At 42.8% G+C, this 21,784-nt stretch overlaps 1 protein-coding gene across 2 annotated transcripts; it reads right to left on the bottom strand.

Annotated features, from left to right (window-relative positions):
• Positions 1–581: 581 nt before the first annotated feature.
• Positions 582–21,776, bottom strand: LOC114056220 (serine/threonine-protein phosphatase 4 regulatory subunit 1-like). 2 transcript variants are annotated; one of them, XM_027881241.1, is made up of 20 exons: positions 21,639–21,775; positions 21,494–21,538; positions 17,159–17,291; positions 16,732–16,838; positions 15,998–16,140; positions 15,336–15,482; positions 13,793–13,900; positions 12,595–12,660; positions 11,850–12,008; positions 10,872–11,065; positions 10,104–10,531; positions 9,181–9,413; positions 8,197–8,289; positions 7,534–7,719; positions 7,098–7,259; positions 6,405–6,505; positions 5,205–5,325; positions 4,375–4,509; positions 3,535–3,676; positions 582–2,803 (listed from the first exon to the last, which is right to left on the bottom strand). In XM_027881241.1, the coding sequence occupies exons 1-20, from the start codon at positions 21,643–21,645 to the stop codon at positions 2,649–2,651; spliced, it is 2,865 nt and encodes a 954-aa protein (XP_027737042.1). In that variant the 5' UTR covers positions 21,646–21,775; the 3' UTR covers positions 582–2,648. The 2 variants fall into 2 exon arrangements, with proteins under 2 accessions (XP_027737042.1, XP_027737043.1); XM_027881242.1 differs by lacking the exon at positions 21,494–21,538 and having other exon boundaries at positions 21,639–21,776.
• Positions 21,777–21,784: the final 8 nt, after the last annotated feature.

Genomic DNA, 21,784 nt, shown 5'->3' with positions numbered 1-21,784 from the left:
TATTCTCCCTGCTGTTGTGAGCCCCCCCTTTGCCCCAGCTGGCTTTTCAAAGACATCTCTTTGCATAATTGAAGAGCCCAGAGGCCTCAGTGAACACCCCGCTGTGCCCACTGCGTCCATTTGTCCTGGACAAGACGTAAAGTGCAGCCCTAGTCATGCTGAAACCACCTCTAGTTTAGAACTCAAGCCAAAAGACAAACCTGGAGAGGGTAAATCTGTTTAACAGCCCTGCACAGGCTACAAAAAACCCCACCCCAAAACTGTGCTGGCCCCCGTCAGTGCATGCAGCTGTGACAGAAGGGTTTCAAACGCTCCATTGAAATCTTATTGTTCAAACTGACAGGAATTTGGGAGCCAGAGAGGTACCAAAATATTGTTAAAAACAAAGAGCTTTCTTTAGCCTTTTAGAGAACTTTTATAGCTGGTGGCTTACCCTTTACACACGTCTAGTTAAAACTCCTAGTGATCACTAACCAAACATGCTAAACATATGGAAGCTTGTGTTTTCCAGGGGATTATTGCAAGTCAAGGAAACTATTTAAGGTGATCTGACAAACAGAAACCTGGGTTGGGTTATGTTCAAGGTATTTAATTTATATACAGTGTATTTCAAACATACTTACATATACACACACTTTAAAAAAAAAATCTGTTCAGTGCTGAGAAATTTAAGGAACTGATAATAAAAAACAGAAGTCAAACCTTGTCAGAAAGGCCTTACAAAATCTGAACTGTTAGAAAATACCAGTATAATGCCAGCATTAGAAAAAGATATTCAAACTAGAAAAAATTAACTTGAGGGGTCTTTTTGTTAAGAAATACCAATCATAAAAAGTCTGTACTGAAGAAGTATTTGTTTTAAATTATAAAAAAGAAAAAAAAAACTGTAAAAAATTAAATGTAGAACATTAAAGAGTTTACAGAGTTTACAGTGTTTGCTGCAGAAGCAGTGGTCGAGTTCTGCCTGCAGTCCCAAAGAGCAGTTTGTGATCTCACAAGGAAACCACTTGTTACAAATACTGTACAGGTTATATAATACATGACAGGTGAACTTCCACACAACTGAGCCCTCCCAAAACACAGAACCCAGCTGAGGAACCTCCTTGTACTGCAGATGAGCCCACTCAAACCCAGCCACCACAGCCATTTCTGTTATACCTTCCCCATGTGAACTCTGACTGACACGAGGGGAGACCTTATGTAGGTCTGGGCAGGAAAAGGACCCTCCTCAGCAAGGAACTGTTACCCCCTGGAGCCATTTCTTTAGTATTTAAGCATTAGTTTTGGAACAGGACAGTTTCAATCCCCACTATAAAAATGGCTTTTTTTTTTCTCCCCTCCCAGGCCCCTCATTATTGCAGATTTGGGATCCAGGGCCCAGCAAAAGTATTGGCTTTATCATTTTTCCAACTGTCCCCAGTTATTCAATTTTCCCACCACAACTCTGCTCTATCTGTATATTTTTTTCTTTCTTCCAAACCCCTGTGTCAGGACACAGAGGACCTCCTGCTTCCCCTTACCTGCAGTAACCTTCCTTTGGGGTTTGCCCCCAACCTCACCAACCAATCCACAGAAGTCACAGAGCAAACTGTCCCCACCTCTCCCCGGAACGGTTCTGATCCGGGGGTTTTCAGGATTTAGAGGTCCTTTGTTTCTCAGGAAAAGCTGTTTGGGATGTAAACACTGGGCAGGTTGAAAGGTGTTTGTTAAACGAGGCGAGTAAAACAAACAAACTGCAGCCTGTAACACCCTGTGACACCCTTGTACAGACACAGAATGTGCTGCACGAACTGAATCCCTCAGCTGAAGTGACCTTTGCTGGGGCAGAATGAGGAACTTTCCACTTGGGAAATCTACACTCTCCCTACCCCAGGAGAGTCAGCAGTAACACCAAGTGACGTGTGAGGGTGGTCAGAAATAACAGGGCTGTTGTTATGATTTAACACCTGTAAGAGTGTAGCTCAGAAGTAACAAATTAATAGAAATGTCACAATATACAAAGAATCTTGACCTCTCTGTGCTTTGAAAAATATCACATTATATTAAGTAAAAATGACCCATGCCTTAATTCTAGCAGTGTAACTACTTTAAAAAATGAAATGTTTTAGGAGCTTTTTCCACTGATACAGAATTCAGTTCATTAATTTTTTGTTACAATTCAAAACTATTCACATATATACACTTTTTTCAAATAAATGCAATAGCTGAAACAATACAAAAACTGCAATACAAGGTGAAGAAAGAAAGAGCTTCAGAGAAGTTTGTTATAATCAGGTTTTAAGAATCAGAAACCATTTTAAGCTTGTAGCAGCCTGGTGTTACTGGAAATGTTTTGTTTTGTTCAAAAATGAAATGTGAATTCCAACTAACACTGAAACACTGAGTGTGCTGTAAGACTTTACAGATAATACTGAGCTGCAGGTGAGATCAGAGCCATCACCCACATTTACAGAGGGAAAACCAGACGGGATTACTCATGGGAATCAAACACAGCGGGGCAGAGGAAATGAGGTCGTGAAACGAAGACTGGAACATTTCCTGCTCAAACAGGTAACAGAACCCACCTTATCTGCCCACATTACTCACACCAGCACAACCACAAGGTGAACAACTGTCCTGCTGTTCAGCCCCTGCTGCAGAACAACTCGTCAGTTTTGTTTGTCAATGGTAATATTGTCCAGGTTACCCTGTTTTAGTTTTATGGTGGCAAAGAAAGACACATCTTGATCTCGGTCAGATTGCAGGGCCAGAATGGTCTCTTCTGCAGCTTCTAGATGAGGATTGCCAACACTTTTAAAATAAGCTAGAATAAGGGGAGAAAAAAGACAAATTTAATCAAATTCAAAAGAACAAACCCTAGGGAAAAATAGTGCAGAAATACAGAGGATGCCAAAAACATCTGGGGCAGCTTATCCAATTTACAGTCTCCTTACAGAAACTACAGGAAGCCAAGGAAGCTGACAGAGAAGGAAAAATATGCTGCTTCTGACTCATCTTGTTAGGTACCTAAATACTTCTAAAGAGAATTCTTTTTTTTTGCTGAGCCCAAAACGGAAATGTCTCCACAAGCGAAAGCAGGCTCAGGAACCTGCCACTGTACAGTGCTATCCAAAACCTTCTCCATGCTTTATTCTGAAAAAAGATAGGAGAGATTTCTGTGCATCTTTCTTTGAATAACCAGGGATATTTTGGGGTTATTTTGTTGTTTTTAATGAACGGTAACACAGGAAACTGTAACGATGGATCCCAAACCCTGCAGCCGCCTCGGCCGCTCTCGGCGAGGCCACAGCGCCCCCAAGTGGGTCCTGCTGGATTAACAACGCCACTTCAGGCCCTCTAGGGAGGATCATCCCATATTCCAGGGCTGAAAAGCCACTCCTAAAATTCCTAAATCTACGCTCCCAAGTCCGAATTTAAACGCGGTATCCCAGAGACCAATGTGTGATCCTGTTTGAGAGCCTTGCAATGAACTGAGCAGAGGAAAGCCAGCGTTCCCGAGATGCTGGCCCTTTCCAAGGGAATTCATGAGCACACCTTTCTCCAGCAGTGTCTGCCTGAGGGCCTTGGCGAGCAGGACCCTGACGTTGGGCACAGGGTCTGAGGCGAGGCTCAGGAGACTGGGCAGCAAGTGCTCCACAAACTGCTCCACGGGCATGCACTCCTCTTCCACCACGGCCTAGGGACAGACACGGCACAGCAAAGCAAGATTTGGGGTTAAAATACAATGGGTGCCATTTCTTTCCATCCTGTCCTTCATTTGGCCTAATAAAGAAAAGCTCTGAACATCCCTACCCTGTGTGGGTGAAATAAGCACAGCCCTTGAACTCCTGTTCTGAAAACATCTTACCATTCCAAAGTTCAGCCAAAGATGATCCAACAACAGCAAATTTCTTTCGGCTATATTTTAGAAAGTGTTTCTCTCTTGGCTGTCATCACCCTTTTGCCTTGGAACATTCAACCCTTGCTCCCCACTGCTACTGAATGAAGCACTTTTGGTTTGGAGGGGGTGGGTAAGCAGCAATAAAGAAGGAAATAGTTCCTGGCATGTAGCACCCATTGGTAATTTGAAGAGCTCTTGTCACCCTTTTTCTTTGCATGGCCAGGTATTAAAAACACGCATCTCAGTTTGGGACTTAATTCCTGGCTTAAGCACTGGGATACCAGGAAGTCCAAGGCTCAGCCACTGCAGCTGAAGGCACAGCCCCAAAGACACAGCTTTGAGCTGGACCAGCCCTGTCAACCCCCAGAATCAGAGCCCAGAAATGACAAAAAACATTGGGAGTCCAGATTCCAATTTTGCCCACATTGCAGCTAAAGCCCCAAACTGGCTCTAAATGGAATGTACACACAGAAACAGAGAGAGAACATTCCAACCTGGCAAATGAAGGCAAAGGCTTGTCTTCCAACCCACTTGGAGCTGTGACGGAACCTCACGACTAGCTCGTTGATGAAATTTAACCCCAGTGCATTTGCACTGTTTGTGTAGAACTTCTGAAGTATTGCCACAACCTGGGGGGCAAAGCAAGGGGAAAAGGAACAAAAAGAACAGATGAGACTTCAGTTGTAGCCCTTGGAGTTAAAAAAACCCGTAATTTCATTTGAATTCTACAAGGGGACACCAAACACTGCATGCAGTGCTGGCAGCTGTGCTTGTAGGTTTTAATAAATTTCTGTGTTTATTCTAGAAAAAGCCCAAAAGCTGTTTGCTCACCTGAACCAAAACCCACCAGCATTAAGACCGGCAATAAAATAATGAAAATAATGCTCCTTTACACAGTGCCATGAAGAAAAAGGAAGAGATTGAAGGAATATTTCTACTCCTTCAGGGCATCTGTGGGATGATGGCATTACCATGAACTTCCTAAGAAATTAGGAAAGATCAGTAGTTGGTTGTTCTGTGTTTTGTTGTGTTTTTTTTTTTTTTCCCCAGAACTGGAGGAAGGTTTTCCAGATCTTATACATATTGGCTTTCATTCAGGTGAAAAGATTTATCATTCACACACAACCACAGAGGAAGATTTTAACATCTGTGGCAGAGGGACAACTCGAAGTATTTTATAAATTTTTAATTTCACCCTTTTCCGTACTGTTTACCAAAACATGTCTCAATTCACACAGCTTGTCTGAAAAAACAGTGATTTCAAATACCCCTCTCTGGGGTCATTTTCCTGCTCTCCTGCCAGGAAGGGAACTCAATGCCCTACCAGTTTGAAGGAGATCCACCGAACTTCAGAGACTTTATCGGCGCAGAGAGTCAGGGCGATGTGCCTCAGGTAGTCATACACATCGTTGGGGTTGTAGAGCTCCAGGATCAGGATCAGCTGCCTGGAACATGAAGGAAATCATTACCTCTCCCACCTGCAGCACCAGCTGCTCCCACTCAGCATCTGTTCCACGTGGGGAAGGAGCACCAAGGTACCACAGTCAGGACAGAGCCCCTGAGCAGTTGGTTCTTCTCACACACTTCAATCCACCAGGGAGTCCAAGAAAAACTCTTACCCAAACTACATGTATCAATATATCAAAATTATCTTAAATAATAACAAAAGCTACAACCATAAGTAAAACAAGAAGTTTCTTTGGCAACTTCCAACCAACATCCTGTACATTCTTGCAAAGTGCAAACTGACTATTTGCCTCAGTGTAGAAATCTGCCTTTCAGATAATTGTTTGTACCTCAGAAGCTGCCAGGACTCAGTGCAGCCAGCACAGAGCAGCAGCCACAGCAGCAGGTCCCCACTAGGGGTCAGGGGACTGCTGTGGAACCTCCTTGCTTGTTGTGCCAAACTACAGAGGGAGAGTGAAGCCTCACCAGCCCAAACACACCAACACCACCACTATGAAGGTCAGATTTGAGTCCCAAACTGTGCCTACAAAGGTGCTGCAAATATCGACAGGGCTTGTAGAAAAAGAACTGTGGGATGTTGTTCTACCTTCATTATACAATCCCTTAGAAACACCAAATTAATCAACTTACTTTTTAAGAACTGTTTTTTCTTTCTTACACGTTAGAAAAATTAGTTTTTACATACATTTCACTGATTTTTGCAAGGCAGCCTAGAACTAAACAAATTCTGAGACCTCACTGAATAGTATCTATCAGATGGTCATATTTCATTAGCTGTCAGTAAACCAGATCTCCATTTTAGTGTAATCACAGACATTTAAGTTTCAATCACACTTGATTACAACACAACTTGAACAAAACAAAACAAAATAAATCCCCAAACACCCCCCAGCTCCCACAAAACAACCCTAACAGCCAGCGGCTTTTAAATTTAGTTCACTACTAAAGAATGGTTTAAATTTTAGCTCCCAATCAGATGTGCTGACTTCTGAATGTAATTGCCTATTTCCAAGTTAGTAGCACAGATTAAAAATCAGAAGTGAACAAGATTACATACTCTGCCAGCTCGTAACGAAACCTCCAGTTCCTGCTGTTATCAGTCACCACAAATTCTTGAAGCTGGTAAAGGTACTCTCGCCTTTTGTCTGCATGAAGTAGCTGAAGGAGAAACATGACTGGTATAAAACTGAGACAACTCAATACTTGCAGTTCTCTGGTGTGTTACTCTGTTCACACCTGTGGGCATTTTCCTACTTGAAAGCAAGTGACCATTGACAAGATGCTTCCCAAAACTGTGCACAACCAGCTGAGTGCCTGGACACACAAGACTGATATCCAAAAAAAAGTACTTTGGCAAGGACACCCATCAAAGCACCATCTCTGGGCACAAAAAACTAAGGATTTGTGTGTATTACCCACCAGGACCTGTTCTCTTGTCTCCCACCCCCAAACATAAATGCTGCTGGGCCAACTTTCCAGTTGGACTGCCCAAAATGCTAATTCTTTATAACAGCCACCAGCATTTACAAACACATTTACAACGGGTTTTCAGTTTTGATGTTTTGTTGGGTTATGAGACAAAAGAAAAGTGAGGCACATTAAAAAAGGAATAGAAACACACACAAAATGGCAGCTTTGCACAAAATTAAACATTAATTAGATCCTCAGACATGCAGAGCTCATTAAAAAACTCTTAATATAATGGAGTCAGAAAAAAATGTATATGAAGAAGTTAATTGCACTTCCCTACCTTGAGGAAGTCATAGAGATGTTTGAGGACACCGATACGCACTTCATCCAGGTCCTTCAGGAATCCATTGAAGATTGGCACCAGATCAGCAGCTGTCAGCTGATCCCCCAGGATCACTGCCAGCTCGTGGATGGAGAAAGCCAGAGTCCTCCGCACCTTCCACTGCAAACAGGGCAACAGGGAACTACATCAGGCACCAAACTACAACTGACAGGTTTTTGAACTACACCTGTGTGAGGATCAACAGAGCAGAACAAACAGGGCTGGTTACACAGCAGTAGGAAGTCTGATTTAAGTCTTAAATTTCGTATTTTTAGTGCATATTTAATCCCTTATAAGAATTATGATCTTATAATAGCTTCAGTGCAGTTATGCAAAGTGAACAAAAAATTCCTCAAAATTCTGATTTATCGTTACAAACCTCCTTTCTCTTTACCTGTACATCTGAGGCCAGTGTCTCGTAGGTGTCCTTGAGGCAGTGCCAGTTCTGCCTGCCCAGGGTCAGGGCCACGCCGGGCAGGCTGTAGGCGCAGTGCTTGGCGATCTCCGTGTCCACGGTCTGGGCCCGGGCGGGGTCAGTCATGGACAGGTACTGCTCCAGCAAGGGCTGAGGGATGATGTCCTGTGGAGACACAGGGATCAGGGACACACATGGGAATTCAATTCACCTGTTGTGCTCCGGTTCTCTTGCTCCCAAATCTGCCAGCAGCACAACAGAGCATGGCAAGGCACCCCTGGGTGGGGGACATTCCCCAAGGGTACGACTCCTGCACTTCTTTCTCCTCTCATGGGGACTGGGCAGTCAGCAAGGAACAGTCACCATTAATCAACCAAGCTGAAAACTTCTTCTTTGCTGAAGACAAAATCAGTGACGAAACAGGCCAGTCAGCGCCTGCCTTGGCTGCACAGGTCACCTCTAAGGCACCAAAAAGGCAACAGAATGTTTCAGATTTTCTCATTTAAAACAGGGTTCTCCTCAAATCCCAGAGCATTCCTTCACGTTCTGCAGCTGAGCCATTGCAGGAGCCATCACCGCATTAGGGGGAAGATGAACTGTATCCAGTACTCCACTAAAGCCATTAGATGCTATTTTAATCACCTGTAGTTTTGACTTGTCATCTTCAAAGGGTGGATTATTTTCTTGCTCTTTCCTTACAAATACACTGGTTCCTCTGCGGTGTTCCTCTGAGTCCTGCAAAAGGAGGAGCTGGGCAGTGAAATGAATGAGACTTGGTGCTGTTTGGGTTATTTCAAAGCATCACCCAGCAGGCCAGTGCAGCTCAGAGCCTTGCACAGGCAGAGCTTTGTCCAGTGTGTTTATGCAAATACAAAGAGACAATGGGGTTGGACACCGAGGCAAACACTACAGACCATGGCAGCAACAAGGGCAGCAGGAGTCAGACTTAATCTAATTCTGATCATAATAAAAAAAATTATTATTTAAAAGATATTTTAGGAAAAACTGATGGAAATTCCCGGATCTATCATTTGGGAATTCCTCTCCTCAAATATCAACAAAAAGCTACAAAAGAACTAAAAGTTTAAAGGGACAAAACCACACAAAGCTCCGAAGTTCCCACAGTATTTTACATTTTTGTTCAGACATGTTTTATGTCCAGTTTTTGTTCACAGACAAGCTGCTTTTTGTTTCACTCTTAGCTCCAGCAACATTAAATACCGTACAAACAATTCCTTTTACTCCTAATTGTATGTTGTAATCAACACATAGTAACCAGGAACTGCAAGTATGTCACCACCTGATTCAGCCTCCTGTCTGGAGATAAAAGACTAAAATTAGAGCCATTACAGGAAGAGGTGAGACTGCACTTGCTACATTTGATCAGGAAAAATCCTGCAAGACTCCTGCCAAACTAACCCCTGGGTCACCTGGGTGCAAACAGAAATGATAGCCCTCAATGGCTTTTCTTTCTTAGCCAGAGTAAGCAGGATGTGAGAGCTGTGGTCTGGTAATGTTCAAGGGGTTGGATCAGAAGTGGGTCAGTTATGGCAGGGACTACCCAAACCCACCCAGCACTCGTGCAGGCAGCAACTCCTTTCGGACATGGAGCACAAAGTTACTTACTGTGCTCTTCAGCAGAGTGGTGGCTGAGTGGTCACTGATGTTCTCCTGGGAGGCAGGGGATGAAGGAGTGTCCTCCTGCACCTGGGTGCAGGCAGCATCTGAAACAGCTGCTTCATCTGAAATGGTTTTGTTCTGGAGACTGCCACTGCTTTCTTCCATTTTTTTGGTCTCACAGTCACCAACAGAATCAAACTGAGCAGCTCTGAGAGCAGCAGACAACACTTGGACCTGAGCTGTATAACACAGACAATGACTATTCGGTCTCCCTTCTGCATTTAAAAGCATTAAACTTGTAATTAACTCCTCTGAAAAAAGCAGCCCAGTATGAGCTGCACAGAAATGGTGTGTTCACAAACATTTGCTCTTGGAAGGAAAAAGCCTCTTACTCTGGAGCACTCAAGAGACTTGGTGGAACAAGAAACTGAGTTGACTGTGGATGACAAAGAGGGCTCTGGTCCAGGAAACACCCTTGGACCCCACTACCAGGCCATTATCACTTCAATGTGTTCCACAACGGGCCTGTATTGGGTGGCTTGGAGGGATAACTTGGAATTAGGGCTATTCTCACTCAGCCAGCTATTAGATGAATTCAGCTGATCACAGGTAGCACTCTCACTAAAACCACGGTACCTACAGCACTGGGAATCTGCTAAAACTGCCTTTAACAAGCTCTTTTCCCTTTTGTAGTTAGATCCATTTATTTCTCATGCAAACAGAAGCCAGGAACACTTCCCCAGCTGTTCTAGAAATAACTCAGGTATTACGAAAAAGGCTGTTGCATAACCTTCTACTATAATTTACTGCTCAAGGAAGGCTCATAACCCTGTGAACACCAAGTCAATTAAAAAGCAATCAGAGGTTTTGTAAAGGCCAGGAGAAAACCTGCTCAGAAAAAACACGATTTTACTGTTCCAGAGTCTCACCTTGAACATCTGGATCATTTATGTGCTCTTGTAAGCTTTCTAGAACCTTTTTTATTTCACTGCTAGCAACACAGTTATTGCATGGCACAGAACAGCTCTCCTTGTGCTTCTCAGTCTTGAACTGGAGCAGCTCCAGCTCCTGGGTGATGTCAGGCAGAGGAGGGCGCCAGTACAGGAACGTGTTGAACACATCCTCACCACACCTCGAGGGCGTCCCAGGGACACTGCTGTCCTTGGTGACCTCAGGGACACCAGCACCAGCTCTGTCACCCTGAGCCAGGTGAGACACCTCTTCTCCAGGACTGGTGCAACAATCTGAACCTCCTTCCCGCGTGTCTTTGTTCAGGTGCTCAGAGAGCTTTGTGGTCACTGCTGCTGAAATCTCCTCAGTCGCTGCTACTGCTTTGATTTCCATTGGTTGTTCCGAGCTGGTGACAGACACACACACACTTACTGAAATACTCTGTGACAACAGCTTTTCAGTGAAATAATCCACAAAAGACACCAGCAACAACAGAAGCTTTTCTCTACAGAAAGACAGAATTTACGTTCCCACTACACTTTACTGCACCACTTTCCCCTTGACCCTCCTGCGAAGCCAAAGTGAATATTTCAATAAAGTGGCTACACTCAAATGTGTGGTCTCACTCTTCACACCTTTTCTGAAACTATATTCTCAATTTGAGATTTTTAGCCTTGACAAGCAACAAACCCAATTAACTTCTTTTTAATCCCTTCCACTACACCACCCCTTTTCCCACAATTTACCTGGACAACGTAGCATTTGCATTGGGGGACGTTAAAGTGACGTTGTTGTTGGGCTGACAGGAACTGGAATTCACATCCTGTGCTGGAGGTCGGATACTCAGTGTCCCATCTTCCCGAATGTAAAGCCCAGCACTTGAAGGGTTCGCAAAGGTAGAAATAAATGGGCCAAGAGACTGAAAAGCAGCCTGACGAACCTGGGGGTGCAAGAACAACAGTCAGGCTTCAGCAGCTCCCACAGAGTTAAAAAATCAGAATTTGGTGCAATTTTTTAGCTCCATTTAACACAAAATATAACCAATTACCAAATAAGTGCCACCTGAGCAAAGGGTGTTAGAATAGTAATGTAAGTAATGGCCAGTCTTCGCGAACGAAGAACCGGGGAAGGTCTTTACACCTTCCAGCCTGCGCATTGGATTTTTTAGGTGAGACACAGTGTGCGCGGAACTGAGCCCACCCTTTAATCCCAAGGTTCATCTGCCGGGGCCAAGCACGCTTGGACAGTGGCAGTGAGGTCCTCAGGACGTAGATGGATTGCCTTATGGGCTAACGAGCTCCATCTGCCCGGGGAGGGGCCCCGACCGGGAATCGAACCCGGGTCTCTGCAGTGACAGTGCAGTGTCATTTCCCCTAGACCACCGGGGGCTCCCGTTAGAATATTAAACATGGAGCTACAATCACTGTACAGAAATCTTTTAAAAGTTATAAATTTGAAGGACTTCCCTCCCTACTTCAATGTATTTAACACAAGCAACCTTCTCTCAGAAGTGTATTTACAGTTAGAATTTCTATCAATGGAGTTCTTTAAAAGTAATGAGAGAGGAAAAATAAGAATCTATCTTAAGAAAAGAATTTTTAGTATGTTAGACTCTAATCTCAAGCAAATGTTCTTCAGAGCCCTTCTAGAGCACACTCGGACTTGCCCATTGTTTCCCAGGATGTGTGTGGGAAGATGCCTCAATTCCAGGGTGAGTTACTCACCCATCTGCAGGTGTCACTGATGAGGCTGATGAAGAGGGGGGACAGTTTGGTCCTGCGAACCTCGGGGGATGTGGTGTAGGACACTGCCATAAAGCACTCGGCACAGGCCTTCCTCATGCCCCAAACACTGTCAGAACACAGCTCAAAGAACTTGGGAATCTGCCAGAAACAAGCAAAACCAGGACTATTTAAAGACTAAACAAAGTCCACAGCACTATCAAGGCATTTGTCTGAAAACTGGACACAAGGACAGCTCGAGAGAACGAAGTGAAGAACAGAAGAAACAGAAACAGGTTAAATTCATACACTAGTGGAAGGAATTGGGAAAAACCCCTAGCTGTCTCCCATTTAATCCATTAGGATTTCATGTATAATTATATGCAATAAGGGAGTACAGAAAGAATTATTAATGGCCTAATTTTCCTGAAATCCTGACCTGATTGATTATCTACTTCTGGGAAAAAAAAAAAAGGGTGAGTCAGTCATTCTAAAGCATGTATACACATATATAAATATATATCTATTTATATCTGTTGTCAGTTATATTCTGAAATGTGTTTTGCAAAACAAGAAATCTGCATTTCTCCCCATTCCCAGTTTTGCTATGTAATTGCAACCAAGGCCTAATCAATTAAAAAAACCCATCCTTGCTGATTAATTTATACAGAAGACAATAAAAGAGCTCATTATTAAACTTTTTGAACTGAGAAATGCAAGTCTTGTAAATTGATTTGGTTTTACATACCAGCAGTCTTTCTGTGGCTTCTTGCCCAACTGCATTACAAATGTCACCAAAATTAGCTGCACAAATCTAAGAAATAAAAAAGCCATTAATAACATAGTGCCTGTTTCAAGGGCATTAGTCTTATTATCAACTTCCCCATGCATTATTTATCCCCCAAAACAACTGCACACGTTTGGACTGTTCCAATTTCAGCCCTGTAACTACAGTGGGTAACATTAACCCCTCCCAAACAAAGGCTTGTTCCACCAAGTGTCCATTCGCCACATGCCTGGGAAATCAATAGCGACAAAGCTTTCTGCACCAGGAGCATCATCCACTCCAGTAACCACAGAAGGGACAATCAGCCTGCTTGGAAGTTTAAATTACTCTGAGCAGCAGCTGTCAAACCCAAAGCAGGGGAACACACGACACCAGGGTCAGGACTTAGGTGTACTGACAGAACTATCCCGGCTCGACGTGGCTTGGGTACTTTGCTGAGGCAGAGTTTAACCAAGGGCTCAAGTGAGTGCCATTTACAGGCATTTACAGAAGCTGTAATTAAGGCAAAAGGGACATCCCCTCATGCTGGAAAGAAGATGTTGCCAAAATCTGAAATCAATTAAGACATGACTGCGTTAATACTAATTCCGTTCACTTTATGAGCTTATTTACAAGGCTATAATGCAGCTCAAATTCCAGCAAGTGCAGCTTATGTTACAGACCAAGCTGGAGCTCTGTGTGACCCTTAAGTCTACTCAAATATTTTAAGACTTCTTATGCTACAAGTTTCCTTTTGTACTCAAACATGAATTAAAGTATTACACTTCTGGGATTTCTCCTTTCAAGAGCAACAGATTAAAGAAAAAATTAAAGGAAGGATGTCTCAAATATCTATTACTTTTGAATTTCTGGTTCAAATAAGATGGTAGAGATGAGGTAATTTGTTTGCATCCTATAACCAGGCAGAGCAGCTTTAAAAAAAAGTTGTGCAGAACTATGAAATGTGCAAGGCCAGTTTAACTGCTGGACCAAAGCTGTTCACCAAGGTCTGTTATCCATTTCTTTACTGCACCACAGAAGCTATAACTGTGCCAATAAATAAAAACTGCTCTTCCAGATGCTTTCAGAGCTCAAGTAATGACTAAATTATTTAGGAAGGGATTTGAACAGCAACATGCAAGTTCATTTTTAGGTAGTTCAGAGTTGGAAACACACCAACCTTTCGGACTTGGAACAACTTCCCATCGCTGCACAGCTCACAGAAACGAGGAAGCAGCATGTGCTCAACTGTTGTTCTGCTCAACATGGAGGCCATTTTACAGATTATCTGAAACACAGCAAAGGGAGATGTGGAAGGAGAAGAGAACTATAAAGCTTGTAAACACAGCCAAATATTCCTCCTAGAAATTACCTCAGAGAGCAAGACAGCAAAAGTCAAACAGATTTAACTGCTACACATTATTCAAATTTTCGTACACCTGTTTCATGTGAAGGACGACTACAGCTTTTATTTTAAATCATTCTATTCCCCTGTGTTTGAACACAACATTTCTGCATGTAATTCATTGTCTTTGATCTGGTTAAAGAGACTTTCATTAATGTGTCTGTTTTCAAGGTGTTTACAATGGGGCATACACTGGGATTTTGTATGGAGAAGAGAAAAATCCCATTGCACTTCTAAAAACCCCACTCTTTAAGCACATTAGAAATATCTCAGACTGCAGCATGCAGGGAAGACATTGGGCTTTAGCAGGACTGGTCAGATACCTGAAAACATGCACAGTCCCAGCTCTTTACTGGCTCAGACTCCAAAATAAACTACCACTACAAACCCTGTTTCTGCTGTGAAAAAATCAGGTGCTTTGGACTGTTTTCTTTCAGCTCCCAATTTCTGGGATAAGTTTTTGTAATTCTTATATTTGTAACAGGAAAAAGCAAGGGGTTCCCCCCATGCACCTTCCTACTCGACTGCTCTGCCTGCAGCAACAGGAGTGTAATGCTTACACAAGTGTTGTCAGATTAACAGTACTCATCTATTTTTATTTTTCCAAAAATGTTGGAGCTTTCTACCTCCACAAAAAATAAGTTTCATTCCTTTTTAGGAATAGATGTTTGCCTTTTTAATAGGATGCTAAATAAGAACGAAGGCAAACACCATTCAAGGACTTTCCTACAAATTTTCCAACTCCTAAAAGGCATCTGGTTCTCAGATGTCATCCTGGAAAACTGCCTAAGCAATTCCCAACTCCCAAACAAGGAAGAGGAAAATCTAGCTGGTAAAATATTTTACAGGTCAAGTGTCAGATATCCATGCTGAAATGTAATTACACACCAGCACTTTTCTGTGGAGTCAACTGATTTCCCTCAAGTCACCAGGCAATGTTTTTTTCATAACACTTCAGAACTCAGATAGGTCATCACTGACACATCTCTCTTACTGTGAAACCTGATGGAGCAAATGGAAAGAAACTGCTGGGGAGTAAAACAATCTTAAGAAGAATTAAAACAAGGCTGCCAAGGATCAATTTTAAAGTTATTCAGGTACCATTTTGACATCATTTAGCATCCTGAAGTATAAAAGATGGTCCCTTTAAACGTGGTATTTTCAAGAATTCAGAATAAAAATTAAAGACTTGTGGTGTTAAGCTAAAAATGCAAATATCTTAAAGACTAAACACAAAAAGTTTGATTGCTTATTGAATGGCAGTATTATTCCTGGACCTCATCTTAATTCCCATTATAATTTAATGCTATAAACTTACATTCACAGCTTCCACCTTGTACTCATCATCACTGTCAGGGGCAGAGAGGTCCAGCAGGATGGGACACACCTTGTTTTCAATGTCACTCTGAGCCACCAGGTCCTGTTCCAGCAGGATCAGCAGTGCCTCCTGACCTGCCTTTCTAACCTGTACACAGGAACACAAAACCAGTCTGTCACTGTGAAAACAACATTTACTGATACAAGAACCACAAAAAACCCCACTTTTTTCAATGAACACACAGGTACAAGTTAAAAAAACCAACACAGCAAACCCTGAAAAAACTTCTCAGTTTTATGATCATGAGGAATTAATAATAAAGACTACAGTTTAATACAATCATTAGGTGACATTTCAGTGTATTCTGAGGAGAAGCCAAAAGATGAAGCATAAAAGAGGATTTGCAGTCATGACTCCTGTAACAGACCCCATCCATGTGCTGCTGGGCAAATGCTGTAAGTTTGCCATTATCTGCCAAGGCAGATAATAAAAATATTACCAGACCTCACAGCAAAATATGCTGACACCAGTACACAGAGCACTGCATAAAAGCCAGGTGTCAATCAGCATGGAATTTCCTGTTATCTCTTCCCCATGCCTTAAATTCACCGAAGCACACAGGATTTTCCAACAACTCAACTCATGCTGTCTGCTTTTCCTACCTGATTGTTAACATCTGTGAGGTATCTCACCACTATGGGCATAAGGTATTCAAAAAATGCTGTTGGGAAATTTGGTCTGCTTTCCTGCAGGAAAATGGCAATGGGAGGGATCTGTTCCATCAGCTCTGTACGTACAGTTGGCTCTAGAAATAAAAGGCAAAACTGCATTAGTAACTAGGAAATTAGGATCAGGTACCTTAAGGAAAAAGTAGCATTTTTCTTTTTGTTTTCGCAATAGAGGAAAATGAAAATAATCAAAATATAGAAAGGGCATCACAGCTTGCTTGTTCTTCAAGGGAAACTGAATAAAATGGAATAGCCTCACATACATCATAGTTCAGACTTGGCATCAGTTCCAAAAAAAATCTGATAAAATGAGAGCAGTAGCTGGAAAACCCACTCACCACAAGGGCATGCACATGAGGCATTAAAACACACAACTGCTCTGTGTCACCTACACCACACAGTCAGATTAATACATTTCTTGAAGAATATTACTTCAGGCCTTATTCTAAGTAAGAAGCTTTCATTTAACATCTTATCTACCACACAACATACTTCAAAACCAGAGAAAAATTGATCTTGTTTTCCCTGACAGGCATTGCTGTTGGATGACTTAATTTCCTTAGTTCACTCACTGCCTCTCAAAACTGAATGTCAGTACTTTCTATATTGCAGCTTATGTAAAATACACTAAAAAAATTAAAAAACCAAGCAAAACAAAGCTTTCAAACCTGCATCTTCAGAGAGCCTGACCGCTATTTCCATTACAGTCAGAAAGTCTTCTTCATTGTTACTGAAATCTCGAAAGACATCCAAAAGACCTCTGGCAATAATTTGCCTGTGGAGTGAAGAACATTAATTGCCATTAATATCCAGCCAAAAACATGTAGATAGGACACAAAGGGAATTTATCCAATGTAAATGGGCACCTTAAATAGACCTCTGACCATTCTACATCCCAACCAAAGAAAGATGGAATCAAGAGAACTTATTCAGATAACCAGGAACAAAAACCTCTTTCCATGGAAATGTTATACAAAAGTTATTCAAATAGAAATAACACTATGCATGTGTTTGGGAGATTAATAAAAGGCACAGTGACACCTTAATATCCTCAGTGCACTCAGTTCTCATCAGGTGTGGCTGTTGCACCCCTACCTGTTAAAGACATTATCGCTGAAGGCATATTTTTCTAGACGAGCCAGTGGAGTTAAGTTATCCTGCCCAGGGATATCCAGGAATGCTGTTATCCTCATGCTATCACAGTCTGGCCCATAATCTTCAAATCCAACTTGAAAGACAAGAAAAGTAACAGACAAAAAAAAAAAAAAAAAACAAACAACCCAAGAGTCAGCAAGAGATGTTACAGTGGAATACATGATAGCAATAACTATTTCCTCAAGAGTATCTGAACATCACCGGACACAGTTTACCAAAAAAATAAACCTTATATTGTATCTAATAAAGTTGAGTGCAACACTTGCACATAGCCCTGTAAATTCAAGCTTTGAAATTCAACTCAACTGTCAAAATCCTTGGCTTTAAACACACTTGACTTTGTCCTTGGAGCGCAGTGACCACACACATTCCGAGTTAAGAGGGCTCAGCTGACACAATTGCCACAAAGTGACTCACACGTGCAAAGGGAAAATAAGTCCCATTAGAAGGAACTGAAATTTTAACAGTTGTAGCAACTCTCAAACTGCATTGCTTTTAAACTGCAAATTCTTGTGCCTGTTTCCAACTTCCCAGGGGACATTTTTCTCACTGCAGTTACAGGGTTGCACATATTGAAATCAGACTGATAGATTTGGGAAAAACTTCACCTTCACCATACTTGGGAACGTGTTGGGAGCTTCCTGCAGCAGATCCATCAGCTACAGACTTTTCCACATAAGCATACTCTGTAGCTTCAGACTTTTACCCAAGTATTACATTTGCCTCACCAAGTCCAAGAGCCACCTAATCCAGTAACAGTTACAGATGACAGGCAGAAGGCAAAACTGTGAGAAGGAAAGGGAATGGGATAACTTGGCAAACCAGCACATGTGCTCAGAGTGACAACCACTGAAGACAACAAGCCAAATTCTTTGGCTCTAAGCTATAGTAATACCCATTATAAATCACTTTTCATTTTGAAAACCCCTCTATTTTTCCAACAGAAAAATTCTTACTTCATACATAAAACTCTCTAATTATTTATCACGAGTCAAAACATTCTCAGAAATAAGGCTCATTTAGAGAGGAAATTATCTGAACATACTTGGAGCAAAATGTTATACCTGGGTCCTCAGGACAAAAAAAAAAATAGAAATCAGATTGGTTTAAGGTCTCTATAGAACCCAGGTGAGAGTAGAGCAATCCAGATTCTGCTGCTCGTGCAGACAACGTGCTCAACAAGCTCAGTGGGGTTCAACCAGCAGAAAACTGTGGGATTAGAATAAGTGTTGCCATCCCAAATGTCCACACAGACACCACAAGTGAACCCACAGCTACGTGATCAGAAACAGCTGCTAATTATTCCTGGCTGTGTGGAATGATGATGTATTGCACTGACACCCTTATTTCCACCCCACTGCTCCTTAAAGAAGGGTCTGTGAGGTTCAAAACATTGATCTGCACCAGTGTAAACAATTTCCAATGCACGGATCCATCCGGGATCGATCTGCTCCAGGACTTTCCGCCAGTCACAGCATCTGAACATCCAGATTTGCTGCTTCAGAAGAAGCCTCTGTATCCCTGACAGCTCAGGGGAAGTTCCAGTGTCTGTGGGATTGCAGATTTCCTCTCTGAGGTTGCAACAAATCCTCCACATCCACACCCGACTCTCACCATCCTTAGAGCCATAGTTATAACAAATGTATTTTCAAATAATCTGCACAGACTGCACACTCACTAGCTCCTTTTTGAGCCTAGTGACCTGCTATAAAGAAAGATTTATTAGGGCTCAAGAAAACAATTAGGATCAATATACTTGTCATTAACTTCAGCTGGTTCCCCCCTGTCCCCAATTAGAAACACTTTTAAAAGGAAGGCTTTTACTACTTCACTTCAAATATTTCAGAATTTCTACCAATTCAAATGACAGTGAAATAAATCCCAATTCTAACTTTGACTACAATACCACACCTGGGACTAGTTTTGTAAACATGATGAGCATGTTTAATTTTACTACATGGAGTAGGTCTATTATTCATTTAAATTACCCAAGCACACAGCAGTTGCTTCCAAGGCCAGAGAGAAAACAGAGCACTACTACTTATGCTCAGGATTGAGAGTTAAATACCTGACATTTTTTCCACACACTCTCACTACACACAAGTAAGGAATAATCATGGCAGAATCCATTTTGTCTTCTCTCAGGAATGTTTTCTTTTTCCATAAAAAAAGAAGCCATAGGTACTCCCAGCTTTCAGAATACACCAGAATACTATAAAGTAAATCACAAATAATGAACTAGTATTTCTTACCTAATGCTCTTTCACAGGTAAATCTAACATTTGGTATTTTTCCATTTAACTATATCAAACAAGCAAGCTTGAAATCTGTCCCACCTCTGAACAGGAATAAGTGGGACAGAACCCAGAGCTGAACTCGAGGTCACTGTGCCTCACTTTGCCCCAGACTCCAAAGCTGCTTAGAGCCTGTAAGACACTCAGCTCCCAGGATCTCAGCGTGCCACTCAATGTCATCTCCCAGTGCCACAATTCCCATTTCACAACACAAACCAGTAAATACCAGTGCAGAGTGCAACGGTTTCATGAGCTCAAGGAGGTTATTTTCCCTCCTGGTGTTAGTAGAAGGAAAAACAAATTCTTTAAATACTTTCTTTTTAAATGTACAAAGGGCATAAATAAGCTAATTATTTTTCCAGATGACCCATTATCGCATCTTACAGAAAACAAGTTTCAAACTGCACTTGAATTTAGATAGATTTTACTACAGCCTTTTGCCACATTCAGAGTAATCCTCCAGACTCTCTGTTTGAATTGATCTTCAGCGTGCATGACACTTGCACCAACTTAGTTAAGAAAGTAAAAATCCAGTTCCAGTGACTTATTTCACTGCAGTTTTCCAAGAACACATCATGAACTCTTCGCTAGCCTAAGTCACTGGATTAGCACAGCAGTATCTCAGCTGGGACCCCTGAACTCTGCTACAATAGAGACAACAGCTTTTGATTCCATAATTCTAACTACATTAATGAACTTAAAGAGTAATAATGCACATTTATTTATATGCTCGTGCTGAAACTGATAATTTCTCTTATTAATTTCCACTTATGGCAAAAACTTCTTTATCTGGCCATTTTTATTAACTAGAGTTTTGCCTTAGAATTATCAAACTTGTTAATCAATTCGCTAGAGAAAAGTGTTACAGTCTCAACAAAACAGCCAAAGACTGAGCACTAATGGAGAACAAACACTCCTAGGGATGGTCATCCCTAGTCCAAGGCCAAAACCCATAACAGAACCACTACTAAGTCCGAAATTATTTCTGCTGTTTGCCCTTTAGACCTCAAAGACTGAGAGCAACAACTCACAGAATCCCACAGAACCACCTCCTCCCACAGAGGCAATATCCCTGCACATCTTCCCAGTGGAAGACTTGGGATCCCACTCGTATCCCAACATTTCCCCTGGTGTTCTGAAGACCATTTTCTTAATAAATCCATTTTCTCAAGCTCAGCTGAGGAAGGGATGGGATGGACGCATCTGTTACACGTTTTCAAGCGCTAATAAACTGTAACGGTCTTGTGATAAACAAATAACAGTTTCTCACAAGAAACACATACAAGTATCCTTTTTCATTTCTTTTTCATAGAACAGTCATTCCAGCATCCGAAGTGCCAGTGAAACCACCCCACAAAGAGAGCTGCTTTCTAAAGCAATACAAGTTCGCATCATTGCTAGTCAAGGCTTTATCTCCTTAAATCACAGCGCTTCCCAAGCCGTGTTGAGTCTGACAGGTGTCCGACTCTTCTGAGACACAGCCCTGGACTACAGCGGCTTGGGATGGAGCTGTTCCCTGCCCTGGAACCCACCACAGGGTTCTGAACCCCAAAACCACGGCTTTGGGCGACCCAACCGCAGCACACACGGCGATTTTCCCCTTTATGCCGAGGTGCACTGGCAGCACATCCCGGGGATGCAGAACAGCGGAACGCGCGTCCTCGGCAGCCTCGACAGCCTTGAAAAATCAATTCCCTAATTCCCCCCGAGCACAGGAGAGGGGCTGCTCCCTCGAGCCACCCGTGCGCTTTGCCAGGCTCATCGCAGAGCTGCTGTTTACACCGAGCCCAGCGGCCCCCGGATCCAGCGGGGATGGTCCCAGTGCCCTGCACACCTTCACCTGCCAGAACTGCCTCAACATCCTCCCCTCGCCCTCACCTGGGTGGAAATGCGGAGAGGGAAAGAGGGCGGCAGGAGGACCCCGGGGTGGGAGCGGGGGCCTGAAGGGGGAGCGGAAAAATAAAAAAAAACAGTTACTCACAATCATCTAAGTCATCCTGCAAATCCACAAAATACAAAGGGATCCCTACAAACGAAAAACAGAAGAGAGATACCAGGGGAGGTTGGTTTCGGAGGGACGGGGCAGCCCCGGCTGAGCCGCCCGCCCGCCCGCCGGCCCCACTTACCGGCCATCTTGGAATGGACATGGGCGAGGAGGAGGAGGAGGAGGAGCGGGAGGGCACAGGGAGGAGCCGCCGGCGCTTCCTGCCGCCGGGTCAGCCCCGAAACGCCACCGGGTTGAACGAGCCGCGGCTGCCGAGGGTCGAGCGGC

Source organism: Empidonax traillii, unplaced genomic scaffold (genome assembly GCF_003031625.1).
Source record: "Empidonax traillii isolate 1590-97213 ecotype Southwest subspecies unplaced genomic scaffold, ASM303162v1 scaffold86:size2944007, whole genome shotgun sequence".
Lineage (NCBI taxonomy): Eukaryota > Metazoa > Chordata > Aves > Passeriformes > Tyrannidae > Empidonax > Empidonax traillii.
This window is presented reverse-complemented; position numbering and strand designations above follow the sequence as displayed.

Coding starts and splice junctions, on each gene's coding strand:
- LOC114056220 (XM_027881241.1), bottom strand. Junction 10,532..10,871: donor GCAAATGCTACGTTGTCCAG/GTAAATTGTGGG, acceptor GTCTGTCACCAG/CTCGGAACAACCAATGGAAA. Junction 4,510..5,204: donor GGTGGATCTCCTTCAAACTG/GTAGGGCATTGA, acceptor TTTGCCCCCCAG/GTTGTGGCAATACTTCAGAA.